The sequence below is a fragment of the Corvus hawaiiensis genome, chromosome 26, assembly GCF_020740725.1.
Source record: "Corvus hawaiiensis isolate bCorHaw1 chromosome 26, bCorHaw1.pri.cur, whole genome shotgun sequence".
In the NCBI taxonomy this organism is placed as follows: domain Eukaryota; kingdom Metazoa; phylum Chordata; class Aves; order Passeriformes; family Corvidae; genus Corvus; species Corvus hawaiiensis.
In genome coordinates this window covers 4,303,986-4,321,785 of record NC_063238.1, presented here as the reverse complement: position 1 = coordinate 4,321,785, position 17,800 = coordinate 4,303,986, and the positions used below count along the sequence as shown (strand labels likewise).

Genomic DNA, 17,800 nt, shown 5'->3' with positions numbered 1-17,800 from the left:
TGTGTAGCTTTTAATTTCATAACTTTAAAGAAAAAAGTTAAAGTTAAGTTACACAGGTACTCCAAAGGAAACAAAACAACTTTTCTGCTTTGTTTTCTTGCTGCATGCTTTCACATTTTGAAAGCAGGGTTGACTAAAACAAAACAAATAAAATACGGGTTTAACATAGTGTTCTTGTTGTATGCACTGGTATCTGCTTAGTATAGTCTAAGACTGAAACAGTTCTGGCATGTGGACAAATAGTTACTCCGTGTGGTTTGACCTTCATTAGAACCATCTGTGTGGAACCTCCTGAATTCGGAGTAATATTCTTTACTATTTGAATGTAATGAGCTTATTTCATGATATGGCTTAAGAAAGCAACATCAAAAGCAGTATTTGGTGTCTGTGGACTAATTGCATTCAGGTTCATCCATGCAGACGGAATTCTCTAGTTTTACTCCCACCAACTAGAGAGAATTTCCTTGGCACGTGTAAAAATAACTTTGAGAGGATGATAATATGGGATGCTGTTGTAGTACCTTGCATATGTGCCCTGAAATGTGTCTGTTCATTTGTACAATCTGATTTGCAATCTATTAGCATATGGGTAACTTTGAAAACATGTTACCTGAAAAAAACTACGCTATTGAATTTTGATCTCAGAGTTAGCTCAGAAAAAAATATTTTTTCTCTGAGAGACATAGTATGTTTCAATGCTTATGATTGAGATGATTTATGAGCAATATTTATGATGGCTTTCATAAGGGGATTTTTATTTTAATGTCCACATCTGCTGTGTATACCTTAAGAAGCTGCAGCTCATCTGACAGAGAATACCTGGTGGAATACTTAGATGGCATTGGGGTATTTTTATATAATAGTTCCTTTGGGCATGTATCTGTTTATATGAGAGATTCTGACACTTATTAGAATGTCCTTCTGTTACAAGGTTTCAAAAAAATTAACAAATATTAATTTGCTGCTCTGGGAAGTACTGTTGTTTGCTCTTGCTTTTCTAGGAGTCAGACTGCTGGGACAGGAGCTCCTGGTTTGGTTAAATATGAGTAAATTGCCACAGGTTAGACTCTCAGATACAGAGTGTCAGTGCTGGTTATCGGTTGTGTAACAAGTGATGTCAATTATGAGGATTTTTTTTTTTTTATTCTACTTGCGACTTCTGTTTTGTGTTTGAAAGTTTTTATCTGGGGAAACAAGCTTGTTAAAACTAAAATGTTAATTTGGCAACACTTAGGTTCTGAAAGGAGTATCAAACATGATACATAATAAGGCTTCATAGGGCAGCTCTAACTTGTAACTTTTGACTTCTACTGTGAGCACAATAAATAGATCTAGCTGAAAAAGCAAACATTGCCCACTAGTTAAGAGTATGTCTCAGGATGGAGAGTTTGGTCATATGAAGCCTAGTGCATACTTCAACATGTTAAACATTTGATCTGTGCTGTGCTAAGTGAGGTTGTCCAAAGGAAAAATAGAACTGACAAAAACCTCTGCTCAGGGCTTTTAAAGAAACATCTGAGTCCAGTCTTTACTTTGCCTCGTTGATACTCATTTGGAGGAACTGCATAAAAGGATTTTGTGATGAGTTTTGATTTTGTAGGTGGCTCCTGCTGTTTTAAGCTGTTTGAAACTAATGTGTGGTTTTGTATATGCTCTCACTTCTGGAACTGTGGCTGATAGTGGTTTGGAGTGGTATGGCTCCTCATTTGGAGGAAGGTTGACTTTGAGAAGATAGTAATTTTTATGAGTTGAAAGTCAAATGTTTGTGTATATTTCCAGGGTGTGATTAGAATGCAACAGAGACATTCAGTTACCTTTTCAACTTCATTTTTTTGGTGTACTTTTTTGGTATATCCTAGGGTAAAACAGCCTGTCCTTTTGGTTCTTAGTATGATTACTGAGGAAGCAGTAATTCTGCTTTTTTTATATGCTGTGCAATTTGCCTTTGCATAACTTGTATATGAAGTGAATTTAAGAAAGTAAAAAATTGTTCAAGTTGTCAATATTGCATTGGTCAGCTTATGTACATTTAAATTTTATAGCCAAACTCCTCGGGATGGTCTGGAGAAACTGACTTGCAGATTTCAGCATTGTCTGGATACCATTCCAGTTGTGTTACTGGTTGATTTTTGACTTAGGAAGCGAGAGTTCCTGCAGCAATTAAAATAACCATTTTTTTCAAACTGGAAATCATCATTCTCGCATGCACACGAAGCTGCCAAAGTTCAGAAAACAAGACAAGTAACATCTTTACTACAAATTGATAGGAGTTTGTAAGAGCAACTTTGGATTTCATTGGAGTTGCATATATAAGTATTTTGTATATTCACTGTTCATCTGCTTAGCTATCAGTAATTTGAAGGACAGTAGAATTTTGTCAAGCTGCTTGAAACAGGGCTTGGACTTCTGAAACAGGGAGGATGTTCATAACTTTCAGGTTTTATCAATATGAATTCTGAAATGTTTGTTTAAAATGTTTGTTTAAAATGCAGTTTAGTGGTTTATTTCAGAAGGTAAGTGTCGTTGGCCCCCAAATTTTTTTGAATGTGCATGTATGCTGCTAACCATGTGTTCAGCAGCAAACGAATTCTGAAATACACAGGTGTGTTAGGTTTTTAACGCTGCTCTCTCACTGTATTTTGTGTAACTTGTTTTTCCGTGCGTGGTTTTCTCACATGTATGATAGCACAGGAAAGTTGTGTTCAGTCCTGGTTTAAAAGTGTGCTCAACCTTCAAAAAGTGAAGACTTTTTTCTTGTAGGTTTGGTAGATACTAAAACCTAAAGTACAGGTATGCTCAGGAATATATTTTCCTTGGAGTGTGTTATTGATAAAGTTTTGAGCTTGAAGGATTTATTGCATGACTTTTGTTATTATTTTTTGGTGTTTTAGTAGGCCCTTTGAGGGGAACAGCCTTTTACTTAAATTGCTAAACTTAAAATAGTTGCTCTTCCTACTAACTACAACTTCGGAATTGATTATAATGGGCATTGCAATATACTTTTAGTAAGATCTGGTAATTACCATATGTAGGTCTCTATTTTAACTTTGCCTAGTGCAGTGGTAAATTCTCACCCTCATATGGCAGTAAAATGCCTCTGTGTCATCCAGTACTTTAACAGAAAAACTTCCACATTGGTTTGCAGATGCCAAGTTTCAGGGTATGTTTTAGAGTTTTGTGGACGCTGTACTGCTGCTCATCATGTTTCATCTGGTTTATTAATCAATAAAAGACTTAAATTATTTGCCCTGCTGTTTCCTCATGCATCTCTTCTTGCATCTGATCCACCTGCACTTTTGCTGACTGTGCAGTTCATTGTCTTGTTCTGAGCTTCTGCTTGGCTCATCAAAAAGGTTCTCCTTATTGGACCTTGATTGTCAGTTTTTTCTATCATATTATTAGTACGAGGGTTATTATTCTTGTGTGTGTGCCCTGAGTATTTTATGTTAGCAGCATTTAATTAATTTTACAAGGTGGTTTTGGAACTACAGTTTTCACCTCTCTGTTTTGAAGATATTTCTCAATAAATAGTACTTGATTTTTTGTCATCTAATTAACTTCCTTTATTCTTAAATTAAAAAAGTTTGGTGGTTTTTTTTTTTTTGAAGTTTTAAGGTGTACAACTTTTGAGCTATCTAAATGTCATACTTTTTATGTTAAAATCTTCAATAAGGTTACAACAGTAGCTTGATTTGTATTTTGATGATTGTTTTTTCAGGAAATGTATGAGGTTGCCAAGAAGCTTTGCTCCTTTTGTGAAGGTCTTGTACATGATGAACATCTTCAGCATCAAGGCTGGGCTGCCATAATGGCCAACTTGGAAGATTGTACATACTCTTATCAAAAGCTGCTTTTCAAGTTTGAAAATGTGTATTCAAGCTATTTGCAGTCCATAGATGATATCAAATTGAAACTTACACAGTAGGTTTACTATTAAATTCATTCTTAATCTCCAAATTTACTCTATTTTAAACTTAGTTTTTTAAGTGTTTTATATCTGGTGCTTATTCTGATTAAACAAGCATGTGTTTGTTTGATTGTGTGTCATGGAGAATGTTCTTCTTGTTCTGTGCTAGTTACTTTTTTTAACTGACATTTTTCCTTTCATTTATCAGCACAAAGAAACCTGTATTGAATTATGTGGGAGATAAACTCATTAATGAACAGCTGCTTAAGAGCTGGAGTCATTCCAAATGTGCACTACAAAAAATGAGATAATAAATTTAGACATTAGAATTTTTAAGTACCTATTTACAATTTTGAATTAATTGATTTTTAATAACTTGAACTGATATTAAGAAGTACAATCTGTGTTGAAAATATGAAGTCATAACACAAACTTTTGAGTGAATTTGTATTCCTTTGAATGGGATGGGGGGCATGTATCTAGATATATATACTGTGTGTGTGTGTGTGTGTGTCTGTACTTGTGTCCTGCAAAGGACTGGGTGTTACTTCAAAGAAAATCTTTCACATCTTTGCACTATAGTGTTGTGGTGTTTCTATGAGTGCTTTTCTTTGCAGAATATACATAGATACTGGACACTTAAAAAAATAAACCATAAATATATTTTATCTGTAAAAAAACACCTTGAGCTTCATAGCTTTTACCAAATGGAAACTATTCAAATTCTGCAAAAGTAGTCAGACAGAGAACACTCAAAGCTTTGATAATAAACATTGATATCCATGTGGATAGGAAACATAAGTCCCGGTTGTGTGTTTAAACAAAGAAGTAAGTGGGTGTGACTCAGTTTATCAAACACTTTTTTTTATTGCAGTATAACTTAAAACTTTTATTTCGAGTTATAAGTCACAACTTTTCATTGCAATGTAGCCATAAGCTTGGAAGTTTAGAAGATGTCATACTCAGCAGTGGAAAAGAGCAAAAACTCTGATTTCTTTAGCTGTCTTTCCATGATGTTGGTACTCAGTGCAGTAGTTTCAAAGGGTAGTTGCAAAATAACTTTGAAATCTGCTTCAATTCTAAAATGAATAGCAGTTCATATTGTTATTTTTTAGCTAAGATTTTGTGTTATATTGGCTTCTAGATACTGATGTTTTTTTCTTTTCACTTCTTAAAAAAAGCTTGGGTTCTGCTGTTTCTATCATGGCCAAGATACCACTGCTGGAGTGCCTGACAAGACACAGTTACAGAGAGTGTTTAGGAAGACTGGATTCTTCACCTGAACACGGAGGAGCAGAAAGTGAAGAAACTGAGGATGGGAAATCTGCTGAATTGGTGCTTTATCCTGATATATCTAAAGTGAACAGTAAATCAATGTTAGCGTCATTTTGCAAGTCAGTTGAACATTCAGCTTTGGAAGGCACAGAGCCTGAAAATGTAAAAGATGATAAGGAATCTGGTCAAAGTGCTACTGTCCAGGACAATGAAATGTCAGTAGAATTGAAAGATGATGATCAGCCTTCCTTCAATGTGTCTTTGTTAGACTGGATAAATGTTCAAGATAGACCTAATGATGTTGAATCCCTGGTCAGAAAATGTTTTGATTCTATGAGCAGGGTAAGTTAATAATTTTTTAAAAATCAAATTACATTCCATTGAATGCTGCTGCTTTTTTCCAGATGGAGGTGCTTTTGAAGTGACTGAACTCAGCTCTTTTGTAACTTGTTTCTCAGATAACTTTCTTAATGAAGGCCAAAGCAGAGACCGGGGAGGGATAAGTGTGGGGAAAGTGTTTTATGAGTTTGAGTGTTAAGAATCCGATCTTTAGGAAGATACATCATTTTACAATGAATGCTTGTTAAGAATCTGATCTTTAGGAAGATACATAATTTTACGATGAATGCTTGTTATCTTGCTTATTTCTCAGCTAGCCATTTATTTTGGAAAGCCAAAAACTTCTTGTAGTGTATAAGCGAAGTGGTACTACTGTTATTTTGTTGCCTTTTTCATAGAAACTACCTTTATAATAAAAGTAAAGATTTTCTTGGACCAAAATTAATGTTGAGTTCAAAATAGTTAAGCCTTTATTAAAATATAGAACAAATTCATACGGTCAATTGGGATAAATTTATATTCTATATCTCTGCATTCTTTATTAGCTGATACAGATGTGCTCAGAAGGGCTCAGTCAGTCTGTATTTCTGCTGGAAGAATACAACAGTGCTCACTTTACTTTCAAAATTATTATTTTAATCAGTGAGCATTAAAACCTTTTAAAATTCTTTTGCCTATAGTTTTCCTTCTTTATTTGCTTTCACTGTAGCTGATACTTCTTGCATTGTCTAGCCTTGTTTTCGTATATATAATATACTATTGCAACACAACATAGGTTGAACAAAGGAAACCATTTATATTGTCTTTGACACTTTATTTCCTCTCTAAGGTAGGACTGGAAGACTGAATCAGTGATTTCTAAAACCCACCTGTTGTAGAGAACATCATGGTCTGGCTGGTTCTGTACATTGATATTTCAATTGTGTCTTAAAAGTAATTGGAGAATTTGGCTTAATATTAGGGGCTGTCTAAGATTTTAGTAGTACAGAAAAGGCTAAGGAAAAGATTGGACATGACAAGTTTTTCTTTAGTGAAAACAGTAATTGATTTTGTAAAAGACTTCCTATTTTGCTGAAGTCTGAGACAGTCCTCTCTCCTGTTTGTTTAGTAATGCTATAAGGTATTTTCTACTATTTTAAAACAGGAGCAACAGAGCGCACTAGGTGGGTTGTGAGACAATAAATTCAATTTCTATGTAATATTAACAGAACACAAATGTAGTATGTTTTAAAAATCAGTATTTGAAGAGATGGACATTAAACTATTGCTTCCAAATAAGCTATAGTGATCCAAAAGACACAAAAATGCAAAGAATACTTTGGTTAAGTACATACTCTACGTTTTTTGGTCAGCTTGTAGTCTTATCTGACACATATCACATGTTTTAGAGGTGCTGTCTTGTGTTTTGTCTTTTCTGTCCTTATCTAAGATTAGGCAGAAAATTTTCGACTGTTGTAATTGTTTTGTTACTTTAGTCAATTTTTATGTTGAAAAATTGTGATTGAACCTGCAAAAAATGAAGTTTCTTTCTGTGTTCTTGGCATAAGCAGAATTGGCAGGTGGGGAAGGTGCTTCAGTCAGAGTATTCTGACTCACCAGAGCAGTTGTTATTGATCAGTCCTGGTCCATTTTGGTTCACAAAAAAACCCCAAAGCTTTGAAGTAAAGCGTTCCTGATTCTCCTTAGGAAAACATTTATTTACTCTGTTTTGATAGCAGCACAAAGGATTGCATCTTTACTTACCATTAGAATTAGTTGAAAGCAGAAGTGGGCTGCAGCTGAAAAGGAAAAGAAAATCCTAAATAAATATCTTGCAGTTGAGGTGACACTCTAGTATAAAAAATGTTAGAATAATAGAATAAAATGGCACTAACTTTTAAAAATGGTTTTGACTGCATTCTCCCCATGCCCTTTCCTTCTTGAAAATATGAACCATACAAATGGTTTGTGATTGCACTTCTTATTTGAAAAACTGAATTCGGGTAAGATTTTCCTGAAAGCTTAAAGCACCAGAGTAAGAGCTTTATACGTTTGTTACTGGTAGTCGTGACATAACTGGTGTGTTGCACAGAGTGCTGCTGAGTTTCTGATGGTTCTAGCCTCTAGATGTTTCTACAAAATGACACTTCTAATTGCAGAAACCTAGGCTGCAGTAAAAGCACTGGGTAAGTAGGTGCTAACCAGATGTTTTTGTTAAGTGCTGTTGTTGCCACTTACGTAAGAGGCTAGAAAAGGAAGATACTTTGAAAAGATGAAGAGAGTAGTATTATCTACCAATGAAAGTAGAGCTGGATCCTACAGATGCAGTTAGGCTAAAGACGGGATGAAAAGAGTGGATGGAGGAAATAGGCTAGAAGAGAATGAGAGGAATAGGCATTCTTTGTAAAAAGAGATAAAACACCATTAGTTTAAGAAGGTAAAAAGAGAAAAAAACCACCATATTGTTCTTCAGTATTTTGTTTGTTAAGAAACTCTTCTGGATGCTGCAGTGGACTAATTCAGGATGTGACAGGGAGTACTCCTGAATAGGGTGGCAGTGAAGTGAATCCTGTAAAATCAATCTGGTTAAATACTTCTGTTACTGTTTCTTGAAGATGGACAAGTGACTTGAGAAAAGACCAAGATTCATAAGACATCAAATACTAAAAATTAACCTTTGTTTTCAGAGAATCTGGATGCATTTTGTCACATTAATAACAGCACTAGTTGTTTATTCTAAGAAGTTTTGGGCTAATTACTAGTTTTTGGTACTTTCCCATTAAGCTGTTGGTTGGTTGGTTTTTTTCCTTTTTTTTTGTTTGAAGTAACTGGAAGACCTATTCTTTATAGGTGCTCCTTAATTTGTAAATGTTTCTACTCCCCAGATTCTTCTCTCTCTCCCCCCCCGAAGGTTGTTTCCAGACTGAAGTGCTGTGTGTGAAAACTTAGTTAAGTGGTAGATTGAGGGGAAAATACACTTTTACTTATGTTACTGTTGAGTGAAATAAATGCTTTCTTTTTTGAAGGTTGATTTGTGTGCTCTGTAAGTGGGATAAAACCTGCATGTTGATGAAAGAAGCCAGTGCTGTGGCAGCCAATGTGGCTTCACAAATAGCATCCTTTTCACTAGATTCTCCTATAAGAAAATACCATAACCATTTTGGATAAATTTGGGCAAATTTGTTCATCTTCTGCTAATACCTAATGGTTTTTACTATGTTCACGACTAATATATTGCAGGTTTACACTACACTCTGACCTTCATAAGATGTTGCAATTACTTACCTATGTTGTTGCTAGACGTCTAATTTTAATTTACTACTCATATAGTGAAGCTTGAAGAGTGACCCTTAATATCTGTGGGCATTGGTAGACTCTTAATGTTTCAAATACTTCTTTCTTTCTGGATAATGGTCTATGAAGGAATATTATGAAATAACTTTTAAAATGTTTCTGTTAGGGAAAAAACGCTCTAGCTAAAAATATGACAACTATACTGTTTTTCTATGGGGTCTTTTCCAGTTGCTTGGAAATTATCTGCTTGTCTAAGTAGTTAGTTAAAACATTTATTTAGTGGGAAAAGATTGATGGCTCTTCAGCTTTTTCTCACTACCCTCCCTTCTGCACTTTCCATTGAGTCGCGTTCATGATTGGTTTTGATTGTAGCCATATGGACTCTATCCCAGGTCAAACTGCCCATTAGCTATAAAGTGCCTCTTCCCTCTGCACCTCGCCTTGTCCCCTCAACCAGTGTCTCTTCCCTTTATAAGGATTCAGATTTCAGTGATGGTCTGGTTGGAGTACTTCAGAAAAATTCATGCTGTGATACAGAATCCTCATACTCATTTACTCAGACTTCTGAAACAAGATGATAGAAGTAGTCACACATTAGATTAAAAAAAAAAAAGAAAAATATTGAGGTTAAAAAACCTCATTTAACTAACTTAAATCACCTTTCAGTGTGTCAGCAACTAATAAACCTTTTTTTTTAGCTTGATCCAAGGATCATCCAACCCTTTCTGGCAGAATGTCGCCAAACTATCGCCAAACTAGATAATCAGAACATGAAGGCTATTAAAGGTCTTGAGGATAGACTCTATGCATTGGACCAGATGATAGCAAGCTGCAGCAGACTGGTGAATGAACAAAAAGAACTTGCTCAGGTAATACACAATTGTAGATTTTTCATGTGTGTATGCTGTTAAAATTACAATGAAACAATTGCATGTCATTATGCAAGATAGTTTTCAACGTATCCCATTGGGGTTGGTCAATAAGATGCTATTTCATAATAATTTGACATTTAAATACTGGCAGTTTTTACATCATGTTGTCATATTTTCACATGGTTTAAAGCTACAGCTAGGAAATCAGAACTTTAGTTGGATATACGGAACAAGAATTAAGTGGATCAGTTTCAATTTTGAAGGGAATATTGAATTCTTGGTAATTTGTCACTCAGTGATACAAGATCAGGGAATAGGTTAATGGTTGATCATCAGTCTTGTAGTGAGGAGAGGAGTGTGCCTTCACTGAACAGTATAATTTTGAGTGATAAGAAATTAGATTAAAGACTATTTTAAATATCAAATATGTAGCTCCTATTTTCAAAAAACACTCCAGTGTCATATGAAAGTTATTTTATTAAATACAGTTTCTGTAAAGAGCTTCAGTTAACTTGATAGTTAAGATTGTCCTTTAATACCTTGTTTGCTACTGAAAGTAAATAAAGGTCTATTTGGCAATACATGACGATGTTCAGATTTTCACCATGACCTTGGAGCTGGGACTCTGAAGAAAGGCATAAGTTTTTTACTCCTGGTTGCACACTGGTATATTATTAGTAGGAATAAATGATCAACCTTGCCTCCCAATTTAGTGGGGAGGGGAGCTAGACCCCCCCTTTTGAGGAGGGCAGTGCTGGACTGAGAGTTGTGTAGGACCCAGGCTCCCTGTTGCATCTGGTCTGGTATGTAAAGGTGGGTGCTATCAGTACTTCTGTCAGCATTGTTTAAAAGTGGAGCTTGTCTCCAGAAAAATTCAATGAGTAAGTTTAGAAGCAAGTTTGTGCTAAATCTCAGTCTTTTGGCATTCATATTGTAGGCCAGTGCTAAATCAAAGGGAATTTAGCACGATGGCTAAGCTAGTCTTCCCATCCCTGTGCTTGGTTGCCCTATATTGTGAGTGGTGCTTTTAGCTATTTTTTCCTTCTTCACTTGGCTGAAGAGCCTACCTCAAGTTTACCAATCCCACTTTGGAGTGAAAAACCTAACACTCAGATGGAAAGAGACTTCGTCACCTTGTTTAAATGCTACTGTAAATTTAGAATTTGTACCTTTTCAAGACTTGGCAGAGACTTCAACTTTCAAATCTTCGTCCTTGCCATTTCTTTTTATAAATTGTCTATTCCTTTACTTATGATGTAAGGGTGCATTCTGCATGCAAATAAGATGTGTGGCTGTGATCTTGGCTCTTGAGAAGAGCTAGATTTGTGTGAATTTCTTTATGCAAGAAATACAAATTCTTTAGCCCACAGTAGTCTTGAACATGCTCTAAGTTGATGTCAGATCTTGCAAATGCCAGAAGTTAGGAAGATGGTTGTTAGCAGAAGTTAGAATGATGGTTGATCCCCTCCATCGTAGTAATTATGTTTCTGCTGCATTAAATTTTGTGGTCTTTCACTGGTGTTGGTTAGTTGTGTAAAGTTCTATTAGGGTTGTGTTGGTAACTGTTTGGTAGTGAAATATGGAACAAGATTGATTTGGACTGGAAAGAAAGCAACTTTGACACTTGCTTTTTCTTCATATATCATTCTGTTATAATTCTCAATGGTTGCAGTAAGTTTGTTAAAATACTTGCAGTCTTAGAGAAGATGTATCACTTTCATGCTTTTTGATTGTCACAAAGCTTGTGTAACAAATGTCTCTCTTGCTCCAGGGATTTTTGGCAAATCAGAAGAGAGCTGAGAACTTGAAAGATCCTTCTGTGCTACCTGATTTGTGTTTGAGTCATGCAAATCAGCTGATGATTATGTTAACTAATCACAGAAAACTGTTAGATATTAAACAGAAATGTACCACTGCCAAACAGGAGCTTGCAAATAATCTGCAAGTCAGACTGAAGTAAGTTAAAACTTTTCAACTTCATGTTACTTCCACTTGCAGGAAGGTGTTTAAGGATTGTGTGTCTTAAGGAAATTATTACTATGAAAAAGTCAAGAGTGCATATCTTCTAGTGTCTTTGTTAGTATATATTCCTGATTGCTTAATGTTGACTCGTTTGTATTTGTTGTTTCACTTTTGCTTCACTTCTGTCAATAAAAGCAATTTTATATGTTTTTATTACTTGTGGGATATACCTCCACCTTACGGCTTCTCTGGTGGCAAAGTTGCTGTAATGTTTCTCCTCAAGCACACCAGTTGATTACCTTCTCACTAGTTACCCTGTGGTTTAATTATGTTGGTGTCTGTGCCTGAAATCTACCTATTGACTGTATGATTAAGGGAATTGAAGATGCGGTTACAAGATATGAGAATTTGTGTTACAAGGGCTGTTGCTTGTAGTGCGTGAGTATGTTGTGTGAACTTCCCAGTGTTGTGTTCTTATTTCTTTGACAGCATTCCAACCTTTAATACCTCCTGCTAAAGCTTTTCAATAAGTATTTTTAAGATTTATAAACAAAAAGTAGTGATTTTTTTTCTCAGGATGTATCAGCTTTTTTAAATTCTACTGGAGTAAGTTGTATTATTACTATTTCTAAGGTTATTTATGCTTAAGAACTTGTCAAAAACAATGTCTTAACTCAAATGGTGGTAGATGTTCATTTTTGATCACTAATGTGGATATTCTACTGTGAGAAACTAATGGGAATCTGCAAGGTGACTACTGAATTCTGAATAGCTTGGTACTTTGTTAGCTTGTTGTTGTCCCATGTGAAATGATGGCATTGTTCATTTCATCCATTGTTCATTTCCATTCAGACATGTTGCTAATCTAATTTAAATGAAAAAAAAAATTGCTAAGATGTGATCTTCTAAAGTGTAATCTACTTTTGTAGGTGGTGTTGTTTTGTAATGCTTCATGCTGACCAAGATGGAGAGAAACTACAAGCACTGCTTCGTCTTGTAACAGAGCTCCTAGAAAGGGTCAAAGTTGTAGAGGCTCTCAGCACTGTTCCTCAGATGTACTGTTTAGCTGTTGTTGAGGTTGTGAGGAGAAAAATGTTCATAAAACACTACAGGGAGGTAAGTAAATAAAACTTTGAGACCAAACCTTTGTATCAGCATATAAATTACAAGTAACTACATATTTTCCCCTTTCACAGTGGGCGGGTGCTTTAATAAAAGATGGGAAACATCTGTATGAAGCTGAAAAGGCAAAAAGGGAATCTTTCGGTAAACTCTTTAGTAAGTACTTTGTCTTTGTGAAATTGACTTGTGTTGAAGTATATCTCTTGTCTTTGTAGTTAAAATATTTTCATTATATTCTAATTTCAATACCTGAAAAAAAAATTTTACTCAAGTAGGATGTGCATGCTGCTCTATTACAAACAAAATATTTTTCTATTAATAAAATCATATAATTATTCATATAGATTATCCAAAATAACATGAAAGTTGTGATTAATGTTTGTAAAACATAAGATTTCTCATTATCACGTTCGAATGCAATTTGTGCTTAAACATGCTTTGTGAGCTTTATTGTTCTTTTAAATAACACTTCTAAAACTGTTACTGAATATTTGGCTACTGCTGTGACTTCCTCTGTACTACTCCAGAAAAATCCAAGAACTAAGACCCATGTCTAAAGACCTTCACCAGAAGTTTGTTTTTAAAAAAAATATTAAAAATAACGATTCTGCTCAAAGAATTCTGATTACTTTCTCTGCAAAGTCTGCAACTTATGTTCTGAATGGACAGATAAAATGAGAAAATTGAACAAAAGTTTATCAAATTTTTTTGGAAAGGAGATGAGGAAGATTACAGTGAAAATTTCAAAAATAAGTTGAAGCTTTTGCCTGTGTGAACATTAAGGAAAAAGAGGCTTCCGTGAAGGGAGTTCTGCTTGAATGGTGGGTTTTGCCTGATGTTCTGTGGTCATTTGCAATTTTATGTAATCAACAATATAAGTAGTAGTTCTTTCAAATGTACTTCAGCTCTTAAACTGCAGTAACTTCAATTGGTTTCTCTTGAGACAATGTTGCATTTCTTCCTTTAAATAAGTTGTTTGTGTTTTTTCTTCAGGGAAGTCCTTTCTAAGGAATCGTTTGTTTAGAGGACTTGACTCCTGGCCTCCATCCTTTTGTGTATGTACTCATATATTTGGGTTTGTTTAATTTCTATAGTTTCATAAATTATAAACCTGAGCTTAATTCATTGAAGCTGTATGCCTTTCACATTGCTGTGACACAAATGAAAAAGCTGGCAGCTAGTGTTCTTGCCATTTCAAGTGACCTATATTAACATTGGTTTGTAACAGTGCAGTGGGAGAGGAAATGTCAACTCTCCTTTTTAGCAGTCTTTTTTTAGTCCATGGTATTGAAAAAAAAAAAACCTGCTCTTAATGGTCAGAAAAAAGAAGCAAGGAGGAATAATTTGTTCATCTAATTGCCTTGTGAATAATAGAACAATAAAATTAATTGGCTGGTAAAAGCAAGTAAAAGGTTTCCATGTTTTCTGATAATCACTGGATGAGTGGAAAAGCATTTTTGTCTCATAATTGGCTGATAACATGAGGGCATTGTAATTCAGCATTGCCTGTTAGCTTTGATTTGATATAGCTTGGTTAATTGAAGCAAGCTAACTCCCTGATTCTAATGTTGCCATCTCACTTTGCCTTTTTAACCTTTTCAGCTTTTCCTTTTCAGCTGTGTTTTATTTAAAGGGTACTTGGAAAATAAGAATGCTCCTCATTTCAATGTTTCAAATACTGAACTGAATTAATATTTGTATGTGTAGCAGCGCAATAAATCTTCAGTGCCATGTCTTATCCCTTAACTTATAAACATGTCCATAATGTTTATGAAGCTTGGTAATAGGGAGGAAGTTGGACTAGATACTCATTGTAGGTCCCTTCCAACTGAAATACTCTATTCTACTGCTGCCCAAGCACTATGGATAGTTAGTCATTACAAATGTAAGGGGTTTTTTTTTTAGGGGAACAGGACCAGACATGGTTTCTTAAAAATTAAAAATCTTTTGAGAAAGAGATCAGTTTACTGCTAACTTTTCTGTGTTATTTATGAAGCTCTTTTAAATCCTTCTTTAGTAATCTGATACTTATCTTTACAACAATGTGTAAATTAATATCTTATTTGCAGACACGAAAACCTCGCAGATTTGACAGTGAGCTTCCAGATATCTCATTGAGTGACTTGCAGTTTTTGCAGTCTTTCTGTCCTTCAGAAGTACAGCCATTACTCAGGTAAAGCACCTTTTACACTTTGTGTGTTACAGAAATAATTCTCCTGGGGGTTCCATCCCCATCAGTTTTCTACCCCCTTAGGTCATTTTCCATAAAAACAGATAAGGGTATTTTCTAATCTGTTACCATTCTTAAGCAGTGATCTTCACTGACTTAATGCAGATACATTATATACTCATGCTCTGATGATTTGTGCATATCTATTCTGTATTGAGATATAAAGGATTTTGAGTGTTCCTTTGAGCTGCCTCATAGCTAAAAGCAAAAAAAAAAAACATCATCAGTTTTAAACTGAAATAAACTCATAACTATGTTTTGTCAGATCAGAATGAGATTTGATCCTTTTTCTTTTGCTCTTTGTTGTGTGGTGTTCTGGAGGAAATAAAATAAATGTCTTTAGCTCAGCATGAGATCACAGAGATCTTCTATATTCAATTACTACTTTTTCTCTGATTTTACTAAACTGATTTTACTAAAAAGTGTATTCTCTTAAGTGCCTCTGCTTTCTATGGAAATCCATCATTTTGAGTAGAAGCTCTATTTATATGTTTCTTACTTCCCAACAATGAGGCAGACATGCATATGCAGACAGGAAAGCTACTGGTTTGTCTCATAAGCAATTTACAGGATTAGTTCCTTATCTGGAACTTGGACTGTTAGCCTGAGGTTCCAGACTCAGAGCAGTCAAGGGGGAGAGAAATACCAACTAAAATAATGGGCCAGAAATGGGCAGTGGCAAGTTCTGTTCAGCCTAGGAGGAGATCTATCAGTATGATCACATTCAGATGTTGCATGTATCATCATCCTTCTCCTCAAAGAGATCTGCAGTTAGAGATTTGCTGAGATTACTTTTTTTTTGGTTTGGTTTGGTTTTTTTGCCCCCAAGGCAAAAAGCTGGGATTGCATTTACAAAGGTAAATGCAAGAGGACGATGCTTTGCTGCCATCTGTCAGGTTCACCAACAGTGTCAGCCTAATACCTGTTATTGGTGCATAAGGCACGAGCTGAATTCACTGCTTTTTCACCTGTATTTTGGACTGGCATTCTTTTTTTTTATTCAGAATTCCTGTCTATCTTTATGGTGGTGTTGGTGGAGTTAACAAGTGTAGTGAGCTTAGTCAGCTTGACAATGGATTTGCCATAGGTCATGTTATAGCTGATCTACCCTTTTAAATTCTCTTGTGCTCCTAGGCTTGCTCCTCATCAATTTTGTGGGGAAAAAAGTGCAACTGTAGGATCTTTTTCCTAATGTTTGCTTGATGTTTTGATTTGTGAGAATTTTACAACCTTCCTGGTGGTTTTTACTGAGTTCAGGAAGAATTTTGCCCTGCTTTTGTCAGAAAACCAATCACTGACTAAGATGTTTTAGCAGGTTTGAATTGTAGTGACATAGCTTTCCACTTGATGGCAATAGAGGTGGGATTATGTCATATTCCTCGTGGTTTCTGGGCTTGGGGTTGCATTTGGTGAAAATACAGGATAATGGTGAGCTTGCAACTCCAGTGGGCAAAAGCTGTCATACACCTTGGGTAGATGCTGATCTCAGAAGAAACTTGAGAGCAGAACTTTCTTTGGTATTTTCATTTAACATGTAAAGAGCAAGCAATAAGCAAAACTGAGACCCAGCACAAAGTCCTTTTCTATTAGCACTGAATGTCTCAGCTGCATAATTAAAATGATGTTTTAATTTACTTAGTGCTTCAATCTTCTGAAATTATGTGTTTGAGCAATTAATAGAAATCTTAATTCTACAAAAATACACTGGATACCACTTGCCCTATATATTGAATAGAGAGTGCAGAATACATTGAAGTGTAATCTGCTTTTACTGTATTGTTTGTTTAAATGAACTCTTACTTCATGTTTTCAGCTTATCTTGCAGCACTTGAAATGTGATCACGACACATTAATCGGTCGTTTAATTTAGGTTACCTATCACGAAAATAAAATAGTAGAGAATTAATTGCTTCTTCGAAGGAAGAGCTGGATTGGAGAGAATCCAACTGGAGACAAGAATAGAGCAATTTGCAAACACAAGTGCTTCAATTAGAGATTTAATCACTTCTGTTGCTGTCATTGTAACTCTAGGTACTACTGGGAAATGTTTTCATTGGGAGGAAAGACTGGAATTACTTGCTCATCTTTGTGTTTATTATTATGCACTCCTTAAAAGCTCCCAAGTTTTTAATTTTAAACACAAATACCAGGGGGTCTTAGTAGACTTTTTTTTCTTTATAAAATAAATGAAATTAAGATCTTACCTTAAGTACAGACCTTATACAGAGGGAAGCTTAGTGTTGTTGAAATATACACATAATAATTTAATAGACTGGAATATTAAACTAACAATGTGGGGAAAAAGTAATCCTGTACTATTTTTAAGGGTTCCCATACTATGTGACTTTGAACCTCTTCACCAGCATGTACGTGCTCTACATAACCTGGTCAAGGCAGCACAGAGTTTGGATGAAATGTCACAAACCATTACAGACCTGCTGAATGAACAAAAGGTATTTTTGCTTTTCTTTATCAATAAAAAAGATAATGTTATATTTAAAACAGTAGAATACTTTCATAATACTGTTTTATCAAACACTTTAGAATGCATCTTGGTTTTTCCCGATGTAAAGATTAACTGCGTAAGTTTCCTTTCTAATTGTGAACTAGTAAATATTCTAAGAATATTGAACAGATAGTTGTATTCCACAGATGCTGTAGAAATAGAATTGCGCTGTTTATATTTTTGTTTTCTGTCATTTTCAAATCTTTTGTCTGCAGTATGTGTGCATTCTGCCTTCATTGCTTTAGTTTGTATTCAGTGAATTTGTTACTTCTCTAGATTTCTGCATTGTTTCTTAGGTCCTTTTGGCACAAGCA

At 35.1% G+C, this 17,800-nt stretch overlaps 1 protein-coding gene across 2 annotated transcripts in view; it reads left to right on the top strand.

Moving 5' to 3' along the window:
* The window catches only part of RB1CC1 (RB1 inducible coiled-coil 1), a 67,205-nt gene that overhangs the window by 24,762 nt on the left and 24,643 nt on the right, over positions 1–17,800 (top strand). For both annotated transcript variants that reach the window (XM_048286401.1, XM_048286400.1), the window contains exons 6-14: positions 3,719–3,921; positions 5,089–5,524; positions 9,493–9,663; positions 11,438–11,622; positions 12,558–12,744; positions 12,825–12,906; positions 13,744–13,805; positions 14,820–14,923; positions 17,307–17,433. In XM_048286401.1, the coding sequence (XP_048142358.1) occupies positions 3,719–3,921; positions 5,089–5,524; positions 9,493–9,663; positions 11,438–11,622; positions 12,558–12,744; positions 12,825–12,906; positions 13,744–13,805; positions 14,820–14,923; positions 17,307–17,433 (1,557 nt within the window). The remainder of the gene's footprint in view (positions 1–3,718; positions 3,922–5,088; positions 5,525–9,492; positions 9,664–11,437; positions 11,623–12,557; positions 12,745–12,824; positions 12,907–13,743; positions 13,806–14,819; positions 14,924–17,306; positions 17,434–17,800) is intronic.